Source organism: Diabrotica undecimpunctata, chromosome 2 (assembly GCF_040954645.1).
Source record: "Diabrotica undecimpunctata isolate CICGRU chromosome 2, icDiaUnde3, whole genome shotgun sequence".
NCBI lineage: Eukaryota > Metazoa > Arthropoda > Insecta > Coleoptera > Chrysomelidae > Diabrotica > Diabrotica undecimpunctata.
In genome coordinates this window covers 145,246,505-145,270,669 of record NC_092804.1, presented here as the reverse complement: position 1 = coordinate 145,270,669, position 24,165 = coordinate 145,246,505, and the positions used below count along the sequence as shown (strand labels likewise).

At 30.4% G+C, this 24,165-nt stretch overlaps 2 protein-coding genes across 2 annotated transcripts; one reads left to right on the top strand and one right to left on the bottom strand.

The window, feature by feature from the left end:
- Positions 1-4,769: 4,769 nt before the first annotated feature.
- LOC140435004 (protein AATF-like) lies at positions 4,770-6,929 on the bottom strand. Its single transcript, XM_072523664.1, has 3 exons — positions 6,910-6,929; positions 6,415-6,748; positions 4,770-6,318 (listed from the first exon to the last, which is right to left on the bottom strand). The coding sequence occupies exons 2-3, from the start codon at positions 6,695-6,697 to the stop codon at positions 5,150-5,152; spliced, it is 1,452 nt and encodes a 483-aa protein (XP_072379765.1). The 5' UTR covers positions 6,698-6,748; positions 6,910-6,929; the 3' UTR covers positions 4,770-5,149.
- A 125-nt stretch (positions 6,930-7,054) lies between these two features.
- Positions 7,055-23,637, top strand: LOC140435005 (PSME3-interacting protein). Its single transcript, XM_072523665.1, has 5 exons — positions 7,055-7,366; positions 12,307-12,405; positions 14,533-14,868; positions 21,862-22,062; positions 23,476-23,637. Exons 1-5 carry the CDS (start codon positions 7,270-7,272, stop codon positions 23,487-23,489), a joined length of 747 nt encoding a protein of 248 aa, XP_072379766.1. The 5' UTR covers positions 7,055-7,269; the 3' UTR covers positions 23,490-23,637.
- Positions 23,638-24,165: the final 528 nt, after the last annotated feature.

Below are 24,165 nucleotides of genomic sequence, written 5' to 3'. Positions count from 1 at the left end.
AAGTCACCCTTAATCGAAATAATTCAAATTTCAAACAAAACATACACTTTTAATTTTCTCGCAATTTTCAGCAAATACATACATCCCAGTGGAAATTTTTCTCACGAACAGTTAGATGTAGGAAAATTCTGAGTATGGCAGAAGAACGAGCGGCCAATTTTATGGAGGATTATGTCCATTCGCTTGACTCTCGGACCAAAATTGACGCCAACATAGCCGGTTAACGAAATTGGATAAAAATCCAACGGTCTACAATTTTTTCGATTTTCCGGCAAAACGGTGCATAATTTCTAGCCACATGTTATTTATTTTTAAACAGCAAGTCACCCTTAATCGAAATAATTTAAATTTCAAACAAAATATTCACTTTTAATTTTCACGAAATTTTCAGCAAATACGATTTCAGCGATTTCTTTAATGAGCTTTAGTTGATTTTTTTTTTTTCGCTGATAATTTAATTTGGGCATGATTTTATTATACTGTATCTGTAAAGGTATTTCTTGTTCATACTACTGTTTAATTCCATATGTATACAACCATTTATTAATTGATGGTGCATTTTTTTGTACTTGTGTTTACATTCAGCCGCCTATTTAATCGTGTTGTTGAATATATTGGTGTGTTTTATCCATGAATTTTATTTCTCGACTCCTAATAAGTTTCCTGATAAAATAGTACCTCCGAATATTAGCCTATTAAAAAAAATTGTAAAAATCCTTTATAAAAGGTATATAATTAAAAAACCCAATCGGGCTATATCATGAAGACAAAACGTTTTCGGAATCCATATTCCACCATCAGTGTCTAGGTGTACATGTTTTGAGCCACTAAATATCTGGGTAAAAACCCGTTAAAAGTTATAGCCTATAAAAGTTGTAACCTATAACTTTTAACGAGTTTTTACGCAGATATTCAGTGGCTCAAAACATGTACACCTAGACACTGATGGTGGAATATGGATTCCGAAAACGTTGTGTCTTCATGACATAGCCCGTTTGGGTTTTTTAATTATATACCTTTTATAAAGGATTTTAACAAATTTTTTGTGATACATGGCATACAGCCAGCTACAGGAACTTAGTTTTCTTGTGGATTTGCCTATTACATTAAATTATTATTATACCTTCGGCCAGGAGAAAGATCTGGCTGATTTCGTAGGTAAGTAGGTGGACGGAGTCGACATATTATATTTAGTATTTGTTTATGTAGTGTGTTGACAAAATTTATTTAATAATTAACTGTTGATATCTTTCCTTGGATTTGGTCTCAGAACCTAAATATCTTTCCTTATCTCTTTTCGTTTCTAAGGTTTTTTAGTTTTCCTCTTGAACCTCAAAAAGTTAAGTGGCGCCCTTTTTCTATCTTATCTTCTCTTTGGTAATTTTACCCACCTAACTTTTTGTTTATCTTTTGTATATTTTGTATCTGTTGTATCTTTTCTAATATATCTTATCCTGTCCTATCTTTACTTATTTCGTCCGTTGGACCCATTCCCGGTTCCAAAAGCTAGTTTCCAACCCACGACTCGCTCTCCACCAACCATCTGGCTGTCGTCCGCAGTATCTCCATTGGTGACCTTTCTAGCACCATCGAAAAAAGGTTTCTGAGGTTACACCTTTTTTTCTACTACCCTATATATGACCTACTTTGTCCAGCAAATTTCAGTTTTATTTAAATATTTTTTTTGTTGGCACATATAAATATACAAAATTTATTTTGAGAACTCGCGAGATATTATCACAGAATGTATAATCATAATTATACTTATCATTTTTCTTATCATAATCTTTAACGCAGCCAAGAAAAAAAATTAAATAGAAGGTGGACAAAGTTGCCCTGGAAAAGCTAAACATTGCCCACCTATTTTAAGTTCACTGTAGGGCAAAATTGAAACGTAATAGGACTACTTTACGCACGACATACATTTTGAATTTTGATTTTTAATAAAAACTAGAACAACAAAGGTCTATTTTTCAGAGTTTTTTATTACAAAACTTTTATTAAAAAACTTAAAGAAAAATTATAACTGAAAATAACTTAAATTTCCTTTAAAACAAAAATATTCCTCTTCTACTTTTGGAAGGTTCCTTTAATATTTTTTTAATGTCTTCAAAACTGACGTTTGATATGTCAGATATGTTTGGATATTTATATTTTTTCTTAAAAAGTTTACGGTGTAGTATATATTGTCGTCGTTTATTTCTACTATAATCCCAATGAAATGTTTATAGTTTTTTTTGTAAGAAATTGGACCATCACAAAAGTATCAATTTTTAGATTATTTCCATCTTAGTACTTTGATATTTTCATTATCAGACTAGATATTTTCAACCATTTCCTCCAGCTCTTCTTCATGTAATTCTTCCGCCTCCTCACCATTATCATCGTCACTGTTATTTATCTCCATTTTCATTTCTTCTGCTAAATTTTCGTCGTCATTCGTCTCCAGCACTATTTCTTCTTCTAAATCTTCATTCCCACTTCCCTCCTGATTCTGATCAAATTCTTCAAATTAAACTGATTGACCGGGTTCAGTATTAAGCAACTTTTTCTTTTTTTTTTTAATCCTATCCCCTTTCTTTTTTTGTTGTAAACTACAAAACGTGTTCAAATTTCTTACCTTACTACCAGCTCTACACCTTAGTCGCGCAGGTTAGTTCACAGACCACTAAGAACACTAATGGCACTAATGGTAATGACACAGAGGTAGGTGATTTGTGGGTTAGATCACACTGCCTTGATTTCTGTATATTTCTTAGTGCGCATGTAATCATCTGTGGTATTTAGCTGTTTTTTTTTTACAAATATAACCTTTACAGTGGGCAAATTTGAACCCACTAGACAAAGTACCTTTATGTTTAGGGTACCAATAGTTTCATAGTTCCCTTTCTGGCTATATGGCAGGGGTAATTTAAGTATGCTCGGTTAACTTTTTTTAACAGCCCGTCTTTTATATAATGCTCTTCCATAATTGATAGGTTGGTTCCATGTTGCTATGAATAGCACTCTCTAAACACAATATAATATTTTAATTTATTGTAAAGATAATGGCCACTGAATGAACTTGTTCCATATAAGAAAATAACAGAATTAATTATTAGAATAAATAAGTATAAAATACTTGATGTAAAATCTTTAAATGTGTCAAAATAACAGAAAGTAGGGGCTAGACTGAGATACAGAAGCGGAAATTTTCCAACAGATAAGTAAACTCAACAAAATAGTGGGCTGCAAGGATAAACTCTAAAATGCGTCAGACGCCCTCCTCCTAAATATTTCTAGTTTATCAGAAACAACGGTGAGGTGCGAATTGATTAGAAGAATATTGTAATCTTATCCATCTACCCAAAAGAAGACCCACAAGTTTAAATAAACAAATTAGACCAAATACTTTGTGATTTAGTTCACAATGACTCCCATCATTTTTCTGGCTGGTGATTTTAACTTAGATATGCTACTTGAGGGTGCGAGGTTGCCAGACCCGTTAAAAATGTGTTTGAGCTTTTTTGATATTAAACCTTCCATCAAAGACTAAACACGCATACAAGGTAACAAAAAATCCTGTAGAGATATTTTTACAAATCTTGACAAATTTGATTTTGTTGTATTCAATCTTCATACATCTGATCATACTGCTCAAAAGGTAAAATTTGAAATAAATAAATTTGAGTCAAATATAATAAAAAAAAACGAATATTTAGCAAGGAAAATAAAGATTTTTTAAACTCATGTTAGGTAATGTAGATTGTGTATCTGTTTTTGACACATTAGAGGTAATCAGTGGGATGCTTTTATGAATATAGTTCAGAAAATTGTTATATAATGTTTTTCACTTAAAGAGATAAATGCAGCAAAAAAATCGCAGAAGTACTTTAATTAGGTGCTTTCTAACAAAATAAATCAATTTATGGCAAAAGCAGCGCTGGAAGATGTAAATAAAAATAAAGCATGTAAAAAATTTTCAAATTAATATTGAACAAAATAATTATTGCATTGCAAATCCTGTTTCAGAGAAAGAAATAAGCCACATAATAAATAACTTAAAAAACAAGCATATCTCTGGTTATGATGAAATATCAACCAACTTAATTAAATATGTTTCATCAGAGATTTCTCATCCTTTTTCTTCTATAATTAATGCTTCTTTCAGGCAAGGTAAATTTCCTCAAAGTTTAAAACTGGCAATTGTCAAGCCACTACATAAAAAAGGTGATCTTACTAAGATGGAGAACTATAGATCAATAATCCTCTTCCATTATTCCCAAAAATATTCGTAAAAGCGATATATTCCAGACTACAAAACTTGTTTACTACAAACAACTTATTTAGTAGTTCGCAGCATGGTTTTCTCGCAGGGAGATTTGTTGAGACAGCTACCTATGATTTTATATCAAAAATTTTAGAAAAACTAGAGGTAAAGATGAAAACACTAGGATGCATTTTTGGACCTATCTAAGGCTTTCGATAGCCTAGATCATGTTCTCTTATTAAAAAAATTACATTGTTATGGAATACTGGGGCCGGCATTAAAATAGATAACATCATTTCTCACAGATATGTCACAAAAAGTATGCTTGGAGAAAAAGCGATGTTCTAATAAAGAACCTCAACCTTTTTTTCAGCTGGCGACCCCCTGAGTAAGGCAACAGATTGAAAAACACTGAGTTGGAGAATAAAAATTTTTATTGAAAAATTAAAATTTTTATTGAAAAATTAAAATTTTTTAGACTTTTTGGAACCAAATAACTCGAAAACCAATTAAATTACATGAATCAAACAAGGGCAACTTTTTTTGTATAATTTAACTTTTTCATATTTTTTTATTATTCTATCCATAGTTCAGCCGAAAATAAAATTGTTTGGATCTACTAAATTCAACCAATTGAAACTAGCACCCTCTATAAGTAACGCTAAATTAGAGTCTAAATTAGCAATTGTCATGCCAAAAAAAACGTAAAATTGTCAGTTTTTAAATAGAAAAATTGTGAAAATACACAAAATTATCATTATCAATAAATCATCATATTTGGAGGTCTAGAAACTACAAATCATGAGTTTGGACATTCTTATTGAATCACCCTGTATATATATATTTGTATATTATATACATAATTACAATACATTTTATATTAACATCATTGTGTACTAATTATAAACTAGTAGCTTGTGTTTTTCCAAACACTGATCCAAACAACTCAGTTTTTGCCTCATCAGTCCATAAATTGTCATCAATAGGGGCCATAAAATTAACTAACTTGGTATGCACGGCATATCTTATTTTTCTACCTTTTGTTGCCTTTGTGTCTATTTTTCTTTTCATCTTACTCCTCAAATTTTGAAGTTGTACCCATTGTCTACCTAACTGCACAGGATCTGTTAAAGATGATGATTTAAATTCAATCAGTTCCCTAAGAAGTTGATGATAAAAGTCATCATCATCAAATATTTCACAATTGTATTCTTCCGTTGGTTTTTCTTGTTTACTTTCCTCTTCATTATCACTGGAGCTATCCTCGCCAATGATTTTGTAGTCACTTCTTTTTAATCTTGTTCTTTTAATTAATTTGTCTCTATCACCTAAGGAATGTTCAATATGTTGGATAATGGAGTGATTGTTGACAGTATTTTTTAAAACTGGCATTCTAGTTTTCTCATGCCATTTTTTAATCACACTGTTTCTATAATCTTTGTATAAATTATGCTTTAGTTGTAAATCATTTTCAAAATCTGCAATCTTCAGCCTCTTTTTAGGTCTTTCTTCATTTTCATCTTCACTTAAATCAGCATCAGCTTCATCTTCAGTGTCACTTGGAATTTCTTCATCATCAGGATCATAACTTTCAGCTTTTTTATTCGATAACGTAAGTTTCTTTGTTTCAGGATATTTTTTCCACACAAGATCCTGTAAACACAAAAACTTGTCAAGTAGTGTGGATACAGAGTTTTTGGTTTTCTCAACAGCAGTGCTAAAATCTTGTCCTGACTCCTTCTTTATCTCCTTATATCTTTCATAGTTGGGCATTTTGTTAGCAGCTAACAAACACTTTTGAACCTGAATTCTCATTTCAAGGAGACTCTCCCAAATATGCATTTGATTTTTTACACATAATCCTTTTTTAGCTTGAGTTGAAACATCTGTGGTTTTTAAAGTTTCAAAATTTGATGTATCTTCTAATTCTGTATTATCAGAATGATCATCATATTCTTGATCTGACTCAGCTGATTCATCATCATCATTTGATTTTTCAGATTCATTACTACCATTTTCGTCATCTTCAAGTTCTTCTTGCCCTTCATTTGAACTATCAGATTCTGACTCTAAAACAAAAGTAAAACATACGTTTAAATAATAGTCCACATTAAATTTGAATTTATGTTGTAAATCTGTCCTTAAATATGCAAAATAATTATTACCTTCCATATCATTACCAGATTCAGAAAATTCACTAGAATCATCAGGATTTAAATTTCTTCTGCTTCCTTTCTTGCCGGCATACCTTTCATCAACGTCAGCTAATAGGTCAATGTTGTCTTTTCTAAATTTACTCCCATGATTATTTTCTTCCCCATTTTCTTGAGAATATTCTGTATTTAATTTCGCCGTGGTATCATCTTTGTAATCATCTTCCGGATCTATTTCATCGGGAGTGGTAGTTAAGAGTGATGAAATTTTGTCAGCCAACGTCCCTTTCTTCATTTTATTTTTAAATTATAATAAAGATCTTTATAAAATCCAGCACCAAAACATCTGAAAAATATAGGTTATGTTTTGACCACGATTCCACGATCCTGTCGATCCTCCTCTCCTAGCCACGATACCTTCTAGCATCTAGCCACTATAGCCACTATCAACTATCACCACCGAACAAGGAGTATCAAAAACAGTTTGTACTTTTTAAATGGTGTTACCTTCAATGTTTGTGCATATGTGAAAACAGTGATGTGTGTTATCTTTGATTCCTATTCTGTGATTTACAGAAGACAGGACGACACTGACGACAGGACAAAATGACACTAGTGAGTGGTGGCAACGGCAACTGAATTACAAATTGAAAATTGACACACTGATTGACATTGACACCTTGACACAAGCATTTAATAATAAAAGGAAAAGGTGTTCAAAATAATTTATTTCATTTCATGTTCATTTAATACTAAATTGTAGATTTAAAGCGTTCGTTTATAAAATTTAGCTTTGTAAATGCATATATTGGGGTAAGATACATTGTATAAGCTATAAAATCATTAAAACTCAACAAGCTATATACAATGAGTTCAGGATTTATAACTGAATCAGAAGTAGTAGAAATTAGGAAGCGAAGACAAGAAGAATGGGAAAAGGTACGAAAAGCAGATGATCCAAAAGGTAAGTAATACAAGTATCTATATTTTCACTTCCTGGAAATATTGGTTAGTTTTAACACTGTTTAATTCTTAATTAGTCGCCGCTAACATCAGAAGACACCTGAAAAATTACATGCAACTATATTAAAATAGACATTTGCAGCTTTAGTACATAGAAATACGGTAAAAAAGTACCCTATTAGGGACACTGACCTCGCCAGATATCTGAGGTTTTTTTTGAGCTTTATGGACTTCCATAACTAAAACCCCTGTTTCCTAATTTTTTGAATTACTAACATTTTAAGGCCAAAAATGAACAATATTAAGAACTTTCGTCTTCCAATAAAAAGTTTTTAAGTCATCTATATCCTTGTTCTTTGTCTCTAAAATTGTACAGGGTAAATTTGAAATCTTAAATAGAAACCACCATTTTTGCAGATTCAGATTCTGCAAAAAAAAATCGTAAAAAACTGTATTCAGTACCAGAAAAATTATTTTGCAGACTTCTGATCTATATTGGATTTTCTGTGGTTACAGCAACATCTATCACGAGTTAAAAAAAAATTTGGATAAAACTTGTTTATTTGTTCACATAGAATCCTAATATCCAATAAAAAATGTGGTTTTTTATTTAAGATGGTCAAAGTTGTCCCTCGGCCCTCATCAGGAGATGCAGGTTGGGGTCGTGTTTGATGCCATTCAATATGTTTTTGAAAAATATTGAACATTTTTTGTGGTTTTTCTTTTGAAAGTGTATTTCTCAGGATATTAGGCTGTTTTCATAATTTTTCTAGGGTATCAGGATAAATTGTTTTTTCCGAATATAGTGCCATCTATCAAGAACTTAAAAAAAAAGTTTTTAATAAAAAGTACTTATTTCTTTATAAGAAATCCAAATCTGCAATAAAAAAATGGCGATTCCTATTTAAGATTTCAAAGTTGTAACCCCCTGCCCCGCTCTAGGGGGTGGATCTGGGGAGTCGTGTTTGGTGTCACTCAATAGATTTTTGAAAAATATTGAACACTTGTTTTTTAATTTTTTTGATCTAATGTTAATTTCACGAAATAATGGTGTATATATAAATTATATACTATTAAATATATATATATATATATATATATATATATAGTGTAGGTAAAAGTTTATGGTCGGTATGGATCTTACGTGAGATGGAGTGAGAAACACCTGTTTAAAATGAGAGAGGTATATTAGATCCGCCCTTTAAATATCGCCGAAAATACATGAGTGGAAATAATAAAAAAGGGGAAATTAAATGTTGCCAAACTTATTGGTTTTATTTGACCTGTTGTCTTTTTAGCATTTGAACAATGTTCCAAGATAATCAAATTTGGGCGAAATGGATTTAAATGGTAGCTTACTGTTTTTTTTTTTTTTTTAGGGAATATGCCACAATTTTACTTTACAATAAGTGTTATTTAACATTTTGATTTCAACTTCGGAAATCGTTTTATATAAATAAAATTTATTAATGTTTCGTATTTTAAGTATGATTTCTAAAATAAAAATCTAAACATCAAAATAAGCTTATTTTAAAGTCACATTGTGCCTTATTTTCAATAAAAATAATAAACAGCATTATAACGCCAACAATAAAAAAAGCTTCATACAAAATATTTGGCAATGTCATGTTACAACACCAATACCATTTTAGCAACAGCTGAACCGGTATTCGATAGGCGATAACTAAGAAACTAGAGGTGCGACGTTGACATTTTTATCGTTAACTAAACTGAATCGTTTTTCGTAAACAAGTAACTAGTTGATTGTTACCAGTAGTTTCAAATAAGCGAGTACATAAACAAACATAATGGATATTATCGTTTATGTGTATAATTATTGAAGTGAAAGAAACTAATGAAGGATATATTTATTATAACTTGAAAAATAAACTAAACAATACAAATAGTAAATCGTATTTACATTTACATTACACGTTATTATTAAATCGCGAATCGTCTAAATTGACATTTAAAAACATAAGTTTTTCTACCTTACTTCTTGTTAACCATGTTCTTCTTTTATTTAAAATTAAATTCAATTTTGAACATGTGTTCACATTTACAATATTTTGTGAATACAGTGGTTAAGTTAGGATATACATGGCGACGGTTTTTCCACCATTGTAATGGACTCTCGATACAGGTGTATAATCCAGTCTTCATTATTTAGATTTGGTCTAAGTCTAAGTCTGTATTAACTAATGCCAATGTGGATTGGATTGACTCTTCTAACTCGGTATCCTTTTTAACATGTAATAGGTGAAGTTCTACCTAGTTTCCACTTCTTGGATTGGCCGTTTGGAAACTTTGTTATGTTGTAATTGATATTTAAAAGCCTTTCTGAAGATAAGGTACTTTTTTTGAAATGTTTTTTGCCGAATTGTCGAAAAAAGACTTTTTATTTTATCTATTTGTACACGACAGCATTAAAGTGCGTCCTCCACCAATAAATTTAAAGTATGAGCAAAACAATTTAAATGTTTTCATTCCAAAACATATTTAATAGCTTTGACCATATTTGAGGCATTATAAGTTACTGCAAAATGTACTTTTCGTTTTAGACCCCACTGATTAATAATTTCACTAATTTCAAAAGCGATGTTTTCTGAATTATGGTTTCCAGAAAAATGGCAGCAGCCTAATAAAACCGTTTTAAATTCTAAATTTTCGGTTAAATATTGTCCTGTTAATGCGATGTAACTCTCAGTTACTGCAGATGTCCAGAGGTCAGTAGTATTACAGATATTTTCTACTTCTTTAACAACTTGTGATAATTTTGCTAATAATTTGCTCAGTTTTGATATAACATTCCTGAATTAATGAATAAAGTTTTTCTTGTAGGCAGTTTATATCCAGGAATATATATATATATATATATATATATATATATATATATATATATATATATATATATATATATACTCATGAACAAAAATATCGAATATTTTGGAATTTTCTAATTTTTGTTTTTTCAAAATAAATTCTGGTCAATCAATCAAGTCGTTTATTGTAAAATAGAGTTTATTTTAACAATGTTTAATGAACAATTTTAAGTTTTTATACGGAGAAAATTGTGAAAAAAATAAATTTTTAATATTAGGTAAATAAGGTTATTTTACTCTAAACTTAAATGATAATTTAAATTGCTTAAACAAGTCGTTTTAACTGAAAGAAGTGCATGATCAGTAACAAGTATTCCCCCCTCTAGCTTTTATTACTGCTTGCATCTTTCTCAGCACGCTTGTAATTAAATTTTGGACATATCCTGGGGAAATTGTATTCCATTCATCCTGTGCAGCAAGTCGAGGCTGTTCTATCGTATTTGGAACGGGATTTCTTTGTCGTATGCTGCGTTTTAGGTGATCCCACATGGATCCCACATTTAAATCCGGACTAAACGGTGGCCAATCCAATCTTCGAATTTGGACCTCATCAAGATAATTACTCACTATGCCAGCGCCATGTGGTGGAGCATTATCGTGCATTAGCGTGAATCTTTCATATCCAATGTAACCAACATATGACAAAACATGATCTTGCAGGATGTTTTAAACGTAAGAATCACTAGTCATCCGTCCAATCACTTCCACAAGTGCAGTATGTACCTCCCAACTAATACCTTCGCAAAGAATTATGCCATCAACTCCAAAACTAACGGTCTGGGCGAGACTGCAGCTGGCGAATCGTTCTCCAACTCTTCTGTAGACATAGTTTTGACCATCTGGCTTCCATAATAGGATCTGGTCTCATCATTGAAAAGAACGTTTGTCCAGTTGTCGATATTCCACTAAATATATGTTCTTGCAAATTCCAAACGACGTGCTTTATGATTTTGGAGAAGACGTGCTTTAGCGGGGCGTCTGGGTTTTAAGTTTGCTTCTTTTGATCGTCGTCTAACTGTTTGTGAACTCACATTAACTTTTGCATTTGTCTAGCATTTAATAGCTCATTTCTGAGGTGCATCGATGTCAATGAACGATTTCGTGTAAAATTAAGAACCAAAAAACGGTCATCAATTGTGGTTGTGCACCTTGGGCGTCCTTGACCAGCCCTTCGTACAAAATTTCCTGTTTCGCGGTACCTTTTCAGAGTATTCGAAACTATAGATTCAGTTCTGCTGAGACATCGTGCGATATCTTTTTGTGCATATCCTTCCTCGTAAAAAATTACAATATGTGCTACTTAGGCTTCATCGCAATGTCGAATTGGTGGGATACTTATTTTAAACCTAATTAAATAAAAACAATATTTAATTAAACTTAATAAATTAAACTAAAAATAACCGAATTAGTATGATTTTTGCTTTACGCGAAGAAGGTTTTTTAGGATAAAATGTACGAATGACACTAACCACTGAATAAACGTCAAAATAAACATCAAAATATTTCAGACCAGATGAGTACATCAGCCTACTATATGAGTATTATCAGTAATCTAAAATTATTTTGAAATAATAGTGACTACAAAAAAAATTGGAAAATTCCAAAATATTCGATATTTTTGTCCATGGGTGTATATATATATATATATATATATATATATATATATATAATCTAGAGCTAAGATTAGCTATTACAAGAATTAATATTAAACTCATCAGTCTTCCAGGTTGAACCATGTTGATTATCATTGCGCCAACCTTTCGACATCCTCTTTGATGTCTTCTTCAGGGCTTCCGAGCTCTCAATCTCCCGAGACCCCAAACACTATTACACTTATCACAACCAATGTACTAGCTCTAGGTTTAATTGTACTAAGTGTGGAAATCTTTCGGAACGATATATATATATATATATATATATATATATATATATATATATATATATATATATATATATATATATATATATATATATACATATATATATATATGTATGTATGTATGTATGTATATATACATATATAAATATATACTTCACTATACTATTCATTTTTGTACAGAACGTCCAGAAGAACCATATGATAATAGGAGTTTGTATGAAAAACTACAAGAACAAAAACAGAAAAAAGACCTTGAGTATGAAGAAGCACACAAATTAAGTAAGTTCCTAATTGCTTTTATCTTAATAGACCATTATCAGTTATTGGTACATTTGCATATATAATAGTCAGTTAGAACTAGGTATAAAAAAACTTTTGTATTACATGTTAAAATTTATTTAAAATTAAAAAATTTTAACTAATAGGAAACATTTTGAACCTTTATTTGAAAATGGCGATGACTCTGTGTAACAGAGCTAATTGGCCAGCTCTTGTTGTCTATTGTTAGCTATTGATACTGTTAAATTCAGTTGTCACTATTTTTGAGTAAGAGTTTGACATGTTCCCTTGTTTTTTAATCAAAATTTTCAAAATCTTAAATCATCGATATTATGCCAATATTTAACACGTAATGCATATATGTCGTGAATGTATATTACTTATATTCCGTTTTTTTTTTCATACTTTTTTACTAAGAAATCAGGAATCTTTCCTTTGGAATCTTTTTCAAAGCGAAAAAAGATTTGTTTTAATCATTTATTTTTATTTATTTACATTTCTACATATAGAGATTTCTTAAATATTAGGCGCAACTGCTCAGGCTCCTCTTTTCTTTATAATTTTGGTTAATATTATTATATACAATTTTAGTTTAGATTCAGTTTAGATACTTTAACCCAAAACTTTTCTACATCAGGTGATGAATTACTCTCAAATACAAGTAAATTAGACACTTCTGTGTCAAACTTCAATTCTCTGTATTCATTGTCTATGTATTGTATTCAAATTTCATTAAATAAGAATGAGGACCAGAAAAATCTTCAAATGAAGCTTTCAGTGGATCAAGAAAAGACAATTCTTCAAACAAATTATCTTGTATGGGTAGCCTATTTTTTAATTATTCTGATAATGCAATTAAAAAAAGTTGAATCTGTGTGATGGGTATCTTTTACTAATGCATATGATCATATAAATTTATCTTTATTATATCGACACTTCTCTCGAAAAATGATCTATATTGAAAGATTATTTAAGATCTAATTTCTCTGCCTGTAAAAACTACTAGAATCTACTAAAGATTTCTTCCCTACTAAAAATTATTAATTTAGGTCGTAAATCTACTAAACAAGTATTTACAATTTAATGATGCTACCTAAACTCTTAAAATGGTTTTTATTATTATTCATAGTATCCTAAAAACTTTATTATTGCTTAATTATGTTATAGGGTCATAAAGTTAACAGAAAATACATGTTAAGATCTTTACTCTCATATTTTCTTTATTTTTGTAAGATTTCTAGTAAAATATTTTAATGGAATTCTTAACAGATGTGACTTTCTTGCCAGAATTTTTTTTTTTTTTTTAACATTTCGACCCAATGTATTTACCTGGAGCCATTTAGATCATCGTCGGCTCTATAATTCTAGTTGATTCTTAGCCATGTTTACTATTTTCCTCCACTATTGCTGGTCTTGTGCAGCTTTCTCCCTTTGTTGTACTCCTATTTTACGTAGATAAATTGTTACTACATTCATAAATTTTTGTTCTTGAACAATCAACTGACTTTCTACCATCGGACGTTTCCTAAAATATTGTCTAAAATATCGAGGAGCCTTTCATCACTTGATCTTAGTCTATGGCCCGCCCATCTTATTGTTTCTATGTGTTCATTTCCATAGAGTATCTGGTGTTCCCGATTGTCTGCTTCTTTATTCCTCTGTTGCCACGTCTTTACAATGCTCAAAGATAGTCAATAATAAGTCTATATCTTATCCATATAAGTCTATGTCTAATATCAATAATTTTGTTGTATCTTGTTAGTTCAGCATTTATGTCTCGCTTACATATGTTATTGTGTGGCGAATTATGGTTTTATTAACTCTTATTTTTGCTGCTCTTGAGAGTAGCACCATTTGGATGAGAGGCTGGAACTATTTAGATAACAAATTGAATCAATTTAACGAGTTTTGAAAAATAGGGCGAAGTTTGTACCCAAACAAGCCACATATGTTTAAAACCTGCAACGAAGAAAAGCAAGAACTGTTTTTTAAAAGTATATTCACTACATATGGTATTTAAAAATATCGTAATCATTGTGAATGCATCTTTAACCTACTTCATTTAAACTAATTAATATTTATTGAAAATATTCGTTATAGTTTTATTTTTAATTATTTTTGTTTTAGAAAATATGATAAAAGGTCTAGACGATGATGAAATAGAATTTCTAGATCTAGTGGATCGTACAAAAACTGAAGCAGACCGGAAAAAAGAACTAGAAGAGGAACAAGAACTAAGAGACTATAGGAACAGAGTATCTATTTTACAAGAAAAGTCAATAGATGAAAGACTTCAAGCTGAAATTGTGGTCAACAAGACAAAGAGAGAGAAACAACCGAACTCTCAGCAGAAATTATTAAAGGGAGTTGTTATAAAGAAACCTGAAAATCAGAAGAGAAAAATAGATGAGATTGATAATAGCGAAGAAACAAGCGTAAAGAAACAAGCAATTATTGATGTAGGTAAGTTATTGGGTTAAGGTTAGTTAAAAGTTTTTGCAGGGGAGATTTTACAGGGAGATCCAATCAATTGCGATCTACAGTCACTCATGATATTAAAATAAAAATGTCGCGTGACCCTTAGGAGTACCGACAGAAGTGAATACTTCTTATAGCGGGTTATTACTATGTGGATATATTACTGAATTGTTATTATTTTTTTATAATAATACCACACATTTAAGTTCTTTAAAAATGAAGAAATCTTAATTTTTTCTTTAAAGAAAATTTTTTTTTAATATGATATAGAATTTATTCATCATTTACATTTTCATTATTATCTTGTATTTATGTTTAATAACTTTATTTTGAATAATTACATTTAATTGTATTTTATTTAATATCATTTAATTTTGTTTATTTTATTTAATTGTGTTTAATTTTATATAATTTTGTTGAATTTTATTTAATTTTTTTTAATTTTACTTACTTTTATTTAGTTTTATTCCATTTTAATTTCATTTCATTTAATTTTATTTTATTATAGTAAAACATTTACGTTTGTTAAGTCATTTTATTTTTATAATGCGTGTAAATGTATGTATATTAGGTATATTACTGTATATATGATTTCGTTTTGCAAAAACATCATATCGACCGATAAGAATTATTCACTTCAATAATAAACTTCTCTCATGTAAACCAAGCAAATATAAAGCAACATAAAGGTTTAAAATATTTTGCTTCATAAATCTTACCTTACAATTACAGTAACCTAGATTACGAAAAAATTAATTACTGGTGTACTAGTAAAATTTCAATAACTCAAACCTATCGTTTTAAGAACAAAATATGACTGAAATGTCAGTTGGTAGTTCAGATTTGTTTCCTAGGTGGCGCTAGGAGTTATCGTCCCGGACAATCTGCGTGACGTGTCATTCTAGTCTTTTATATAGATAGATTGTTACATCTTCCAACAAATTTAATTTTACAAAGTACTCATATTTCATAACTCATACATAGATCTTTCATGATTATGTACAAGAAAAATTTGAATACTTAAATTTACTTCTTAAGTCCTGTTGGTATTAGTCATCATAAATTACAACTGTACAAGATATCTTACAACTTAATTAACCTTTCCGGAACCGTGCTATAAAAACTTACGTTGCAGGCCGTGCGGGGTAACTATGGTACCCCACTAAAATACTTTAATAATTCATTTAAATTATACATTATTGTTTGGAAAGTTATATAATAAAGCGCTAGTCACTGAAATAATTTGTTTTTATTATTAAAAAGATGTACATTTTTTTTATTTTACCTATAATTACAATAATATGATCTTATTTATCATTTTTACAGTCAGGGCAAAAAAATGTTTTAGTTTCTTCTCGATGTATGTTGCATATGGGTTTTCTGCATGTACTACATGATATTTTAGTCTTTCTGTCCCGTGTTCTGGCACAAAAGCTGCATCTTCGATTTGTATATTGTTGAATGTCTCTGGCAGGGGTTTCTGACACAGTGGCATTGCTATTAGAGAGAAATAAATCTATTGCACTTTTTACAGTTTTGTGAAAATTTTTATTATTCTGTTTCCGGTGTAGAACGTTTGGGAGTGAAAGTTCTTCTACCAAGTTTTGTAAAAAAATTCTTCGCCTACTTCGGTCATTACTCTTCCAATCGGGAAACTTTTTAGTAAATATAATATAGGCATTGAGTGCAGCCATATCAATAATTTCCATAAAAATCCTAAATGGCCATCTCCTAGTTGAACGAACACATGTATATTCTCTAGTCATTTTATCTCAGGTGTCAACTGACCCTTTGGTTTTATTGTAGTGTAAAATAAGGCTTACGTTTTTCTTTTTCATCAGAGGATATTTCGTCGCTGTGAAACTGTGTCGATAACAAAATGACAGCTTTCTTTTTTGTAGGTACATAGGATACTAATGTGAGATCATTAGATAATCCAAAAATAGAGGAACGTTCTTCGCGCGCAGAATTTGGAGCAAATTCAGCAGGAATCTTTTTTGTTGGCCCTTAGAGTTCCCGTAATTGTAAGTTGACGTCTTAGCAGTTCTTCGGCTAGGGGAACAGAGGTAAAAAAATTGTCTGTGGTAACTCCACGCCCTGATCCAAAATAGGGTTTAACCATGTCTAGAACTACCCTAAAACCCTGATTTATTTCTCGTTGATTTTCTATCATTCCAGTGTATATCTGACTGTTCAAAATATAAGCAGTATCAGAGTCCGAACAAACCCAAATTTTTATTCTCTAAAAGGACATTTTCCTCTGAATGTAGCTAATCTCTCATCGACTGTGATATTTTCACCAGGTGAATAATTATCAACGCAATTTTTTACAAATTGATCGTATGTATTGCGAATTGCTTGTAGTTTATCTTTTGTTTCTATTATTCTATTTGCTCTTGTTGAGGGGTCATCAAATCGCAAGTGTCTATATATCATTTTGAATCTATTTCTAGACATTACAGCAGTAAAGAATGGTTGTTTGAATAGTTCATTTTCGGCCCACATTTCCGACAAGTGGAGTTTTCTTCCGTGATTCCTCTCACTTGCTATAAGCACTGCAATGAAAGCGTATAATTCAGTAATTGTAACATTCTTCCAACGCATTTGATCATCAGGATGAGTTTCATTAAATTTTTCAGAATATACTTCTCCATGTCGATTTGTGTGATTGCATATGTCAGCTAGCATATTGTCATTTAGATAGCATTGGAATGCTTCTTTTATTGAAGTTAGAGCCATGCTAAAACGAATTGCGAATTAATCAAAACATTTGTTTATTTTCAAAATGTATACTCACCTATTATTTTGTAAACCTTCTCGACAATTTAATATATTATGAGCCTTGCGCCTTGTAGGTGCAGGGGGTTGCGTTTTCCATTCATATCCTGATTTCGATTTTAGTATTTCCGCAATTGGCTCAAAAGTAGACTTTTCACTTTCGTTTTCAGAGACTGTAATTTCATCTAGAACTGTTTGTTGTTCTTCGACATTGTCGGTACTTTCTGATTCACTATCACTGATCTCGTATTCATCATTGTCACTCTCTTCTAAAATTCTACGTAATTCCTCTTCAGTATAATATTTACGTCGCGCCATTTTCTCCGAAATACACAAATACGTACCGCAAAGCAAAGAAATTACTACAAGTAATCCAAACCTGATTATTTTAGTCTAACAGTAATCTAAAAATAGAATATTGTTTACATTTCATTTCGTTTACATCATATTTGGCTGGCCGACGACAGGAATATACGCGTATGATTTCAATACGCAGCAGGCCGTGCGGGGTAACGGAGGTACCCCAAAGGAATTAATTTCAATTTTACTATAAAATTGAAATTATATTTAATAATTTTTACAAAAAAATGATTTGGTAATATATTTTCTAAGATTACCTGGAGGGATAAAGAAAAAAAAAATATTTTGAAAAGTTATAAAAACAAAACCGCATCTGGGGTACCTAAAATACCCCGCACGGCCACGGAAAGGTTAAAGGAATCGGATATCAAATACTTAACGCTCCGATGTAATTTGTTTATATCATCAGGAGTCATACAAAAGCGCGCTGGACAACAAAGTTTTGAATTTGTCATTATCAAATTTTATACTGAGCTATTGTGAATTTATCGAGCATGTACACAATGAGCATTTTTATTAGAATAGACGTTCAAACACAGTAAAATGATACATTTTATATTACAAACTGTAGATCACTGTAGAAGCTGTATTTTGTTATTCCAATGTTTCCTAGTAAAACAATTGAAATTGAAATCTTCCAAGCTAAAATAAAAAAAAATAGTAAAACAATTTATGTCTTTCTATATTTTTATTTTTTTTTATTTTTATTTTATTTTAAAAAATCAGAAAATAATCTCTCTCTCTCTCTCTCTCTCTCTCTCTCTCTTTAAATAAAAAAATTAGTTTCTATATTTGCAAACAAAATCGTAAAGGAGCATAGCTTTACCTGACTTAACGGCAAGTGGTTATTATTACACTAAGTACAGATGAACCTAAGTGGTAAATTCTTTAAAGGGACTATAACGAGTAGTTCTTGGCACGTAAGCGGTAACTTGTTAAAAAGTCCGGAAATTGTTATTAATAAATAACAAAAAAACAAGTTCCCGAATCGCTTCGAGTAAATTTTTTTAGACGTATCTCATCGAAATAAATACTTTTTCTATCTTTGGCAATTTTTTGTTGAAAAAATGCCGTAATTTCATCAGAACATCAACCTTAGAGTTCAACTTTTCCTAACACGGCTAATAATACGTCACCCATACGGAACTGCTCGATGTTTCATAGGAGTTAACATGGTATAATAATCAAAATGTAATCATGATTATATTGGGAATTTTACTATTATATTGATTAAATATTTAAATAACCAAAAACGTTTGTTATTATTAATATTATAAATTTTATGAAATAACTGTTCAAGTTTAATATTCCACACAATAATAATTTTAATTAAATAAATTAGACAATCGTACGCCACTGATACGGGAATACTTCAAATTTCACTGACAGCTCAGCGTTTGGCAAAATTGTTTAAAGTGTTGCCGCTTTATAAAGTAACATTTTTGTTTGTGTTTTGATTTCTTACACAATTTGATCACAGTATAGTATATATTAATAAATTGTATTTATAAATACATATTAAATTTAGGTTAATAACTGTAAAAACTAATTATTGTTGTGTATTGTGATTGTGCTATGCCAAAACAACTAAACTGTAAAAAGCTGATAAGCTTTAATAGATAATTTTGAACAGGAAATAATGGCGAGATGTTTTTACTGTTAATGCTCTAAAAGAGGTAAGTTTAAACTTTAGAATATATAATTTTGTATTAAAATGTTTTCTACTGTATTTTAGTGTATTGCAGTAGTTTTAAAACTAAGTGTATCTACTGTTAATAATATTTCTCAAGCTGATAAAAATAATAAACTTTTAAAATCAATTTTGAAAGTGTGATTATTTCCTTTATTTTAAAAATCCAATTGACTAGTGTATTGTATTCTTAAATAGTTGACATTCAAAAAATTCCTCACTTATTAACTATTCTAATGTTTTTTTGGCAACGCTGTAAGGTTCTGACGTCGTAAATCTTGAATGATGTGCACTGATTTTTATATGAAAAATTCTATATATACAAAGCTTTATAATCTAAACCTTCAAGTACGAGTAAGGATATTTTGACAAGGATAAATGGATTTTATCTTGCTCAAACCATGGAACCAAATATTTCGAATGCGCATTTCGAGCAATCTATCGCTGTAATCTGATAATAAACGTGTACGGCTGCGGCGCTTAGAAATCTTAGTTTAAATTTAAAACTATGATTTTAGCAAGATAAAAATCACTTATTCTTGTCAAAATATTATTAATTATACGTGAAGGTTTAAAGATTACAAAGCTTTTTGTAGAATTTTAATTCATTTAGTAGTTTTTTGGAAAAAATAAATCCCAAAAATCACTAAGGCATTTTTTTTAACAAAAAATTGCAAATAAATCGAAAGTAAGCATTTTTCAAAAAAAAATACCAAGATAGAAAAAGTATTTACTTCGATGAAATACGTCTAAAAAAATTTTACTCCAAGCAAATCCAGAAATTGTTTTTTTGTTATAAGTTATTTGTTAATAACAATTTCTGGTCCACTTGTAAAAATTCAACAAAAATACAGTTGAACTTGAAAAAATATATAGAATCGAATAAAAAAGGTTTGGTACGGTAGAAATGCAAAAAAATTAGTTGGTATATTCCGTTTCCAAACGTCTATTTAAGGGTAAACCGCTCGCCTATTAATAATTGTATTAATTTCATTATTATTCGTATATTAGTCGCTAATAGCATTTTGTATGTCTGTATTAACAAGGTGTATTCATTTCACTAAATTGAGCTTTTATTGATAATTTACTTCATTATTATATTTATTCAGATATTTTTACCTTTGTTTCACGTTTATAATATTAATTACATATTGCTTAGAGTATTGCTTTATGCCGGTAGTTTATATAACAATTAACTATCAAGCGCATTCTAAATTTTCATTGTCTGTTTGGTAACACCTTTGGCCAAAGACTATTTATTCAATTATTTTTCCTGATATCCAGAAAATTTGTTCATAGTCTGTAACAGTTAGTTACAGACTATGAATTCCTTTGTGCTTTATATGCATCATTGTTATTTGTCGCTGAAGAACTTTTTGTATTATCGTTTTGAACATAGAATATTCTGTTAATCAATTGGCGCTTTGTGTAATTACTTTTGAAATTATTCTCAACCTGAAATAAATATTTGTTGTAGTACGGATCAAGTCGCTTATTTTAATTTTGTAGAAATTGATGTTAAAATTAAATTTACATGTGATATTTTCTTCTTTTATTTCTAATACGGTCCAGTTGCTTATTTCTTTTGTGTTTCGTAATATACATAGTCTAGTCGAAGGAGAGGAACAAACGGTCTACTAGACTCAATATATACCCAGACTTCCTTTCTAATGTCCACATGTGCAGAAAGTAACAAGAATAACAAAGTTAAAAAATGTGCCTAATTCTGCCTAAAAATATTAATACGTTGGTCTGACCAAACCATTTGCGCACTCCCCTTGATAACGTCAAGACCCCAAAGGGAGCTCATCGTCTATCATATTTGATCGCTAGTTCCTCATTTCAGACGGTAGGAATGGTTGTACAATATGTATACTAGCTGGTGTGCTGCAATGTTTATCTAGTAGTCTTTTATCAACCCTATATTACTATAATGAGAAAAAATGATTTTTCTCTTTCTAATTTCTTTGTTATGCACTCTATTTCCAAATAATTAACAATTACTTCATGTTTTGGGGTCTTTAAGGATCAGATATTGTAAATCATTATTTATAGTTGATAAAATTGCTGAAATATATTTAAAGGGAGATTGTACATGTCTTGTTTAATTATTTTTTATGTAATTTTAATTTTTTTCTTTTATATTTAAGATGATAAATCAACTTTAAATACAAAAACTCCAATTACAGAGGAAGCTTCAAATACAGGTTTAAAGTGTGTTGCAATTTTGCCGGGTATAGGTTGTTACCAAGATTCGTCTTCTGAAAATGACGACAGCTCAGATTCTGATGAAGAACCAACGCCATGTAGAAGAATAGATCTCCTAGGTCGAAAAATAGAAATAAAAGAAGGTAAATATTTTTTAAGTAACTAAGAAATCAAATGAAATCCAACAATAAAATTAAAAACAAAGATTATTATATATGTAAATATCCTTATTAGCAGTTTAAGAGTTGTGTTGAGTAAGGTAATTCTAAAATAATGGGTAGGATTTTTACTATTTCGTTTTTGTGTATTGGTATTGTACTGCTGGTCCAGTCAGAAGCTTTAGTCAGATCTACAAAGAATCTTTAGGCAGGTTTTTTATATCGCATCGATAATAATTGATATATTTTGTTGAAAACCTTGTTGCTCTTCGCTGATTATGTATTTGCCTTCAGAAGATTGTACGATAATTGGTATGATTTTTACTATTTCCTTTTATGTGTCTAGTTAGTGTAATGTTGTGGAACATGTTAGTTATTTAAAATTTGTTGAAAAAGTTTCTCTGTTTTTAATTATCTTATCCCCACCGTATTTTAAGAGTTCATTTGGTGTGCCATCGTATCATGGAGCTTTTCTGTTTTTTAATTTACATAGGCTATCGCTTATTTTCTGCTCTTCTGCTTCTATAAAGAGTAATCCTGTCTTCATTGTAAAAAATTCTTTAAAGGTGTGGTGTTATAAAAAAAATATTAACAATTCAGTAATAAGCAGACAGAAAATTTCATTAACCCAGATATAGTAATAACGCGCTGTAAGAAGTATTCACGTATATACTCTTGGACATTAAGATGTCCAAGAATTAGTATTTTTTCATTTCGCTGTATCCTGTCCACTGCATCTTGGAAACGATTTCACCTTCCGGTTTGCTTGTGTCTGGAACTTAAACTGGTATAATATGGAGTTTTCAATTTTTTGCAATCAAGGTCGTTTTCATGTTTATGTGACTGATGTATTTGACACTTTCTATGTCGTTTTGAAATTTTTCGTGCAGTAAAAACCCCACACCTGAGCTTGAATAAGCTCATTTGTCCTTTCCGCTGTACATGAGTAAAAAATGGCTCTTTACCAGGAAAGCAAGTGGACTGGCCCAATCCGGCATTAAACAGGCCATTCATTCTGCGAAATACTTACGCCAACTGAAGATAGGAAACACTAGAAGCATCTAGTTGACTTTATTAGCGAAAATGACGACCCTTAGCAATGGTGTAACGAAGAAAAAAGAGTTTCCTTTTTTTTGGTTTCTCAAAGTGCGCAGATATCGATTTTGTGTTTTAATGTATCTAAGGCTTTGTGGTCGGTTCTATACTGTTTTTTATCAGGCAGGTTCTCATAAAAAAGTTTAAATAAACTACATAAATAAACATTTTTTTTGTCAATTGTTAATGCAATCTAGCAATTTTCACCGAATAATGCGTTTTTTTATCAAATATGAAGTTTGTAAACATTCAGAAAATCCTATTTTTTAATCTTAAAATGATATAATGATTTTTTTGTTGCAGCTGAAAGCAAATAGCCAATAATTTGAGTGGCAAGGAAATGTACAGAAATAAATTTTCACCACTTGTAATTTTTCTAATAAACATATGTTATGTTGTATGCGCAATTGTATTTATAGAATATTAAAAATGGCAAATATTAAAAAAATAGATAAAAAGTTTAATTATATGTTTTTTATTAACGATTTCTATATTTTCCCGTTTTTTTTTTTTGACCTTTCCACCAATGGAATGAGTAACCCCGAGTCGTAAGTCTTCATTTCCTACCATACTGCTTAGCTATACGTCGCACCGATACACCTGCGTATTCTAATTTAAGTTGTAGCGTGTATATTTGCTTACCACATTGGGTATCATTTATAGGGAGTTGAAACGGGGGACAGAAATTACTGGGCTGGAGATAGGGTAAGCAAACAAACTGGAACGTTTGCGAACGGCTACTTTTAGTTTGGTTGGAGAGCTGGGTCGTAAGTAAGTGAATAAAAGGGACTGGAAAGGGGTAAATACAAAGAAAGAAAATCAAAAAGTACTTACATAGATTTCCTGGCCAACACAACACAAGAAGATTCCTAAACGATTTAAAAAAGGACGCCGTTTACAAGAGTCTTCCTGCTGTATGGAAAGATAGGCTTTTCTTTCCTAAAAATATAAAAGGGTGAGAATCTTATTAATGGAAATAATACTACACTTGGT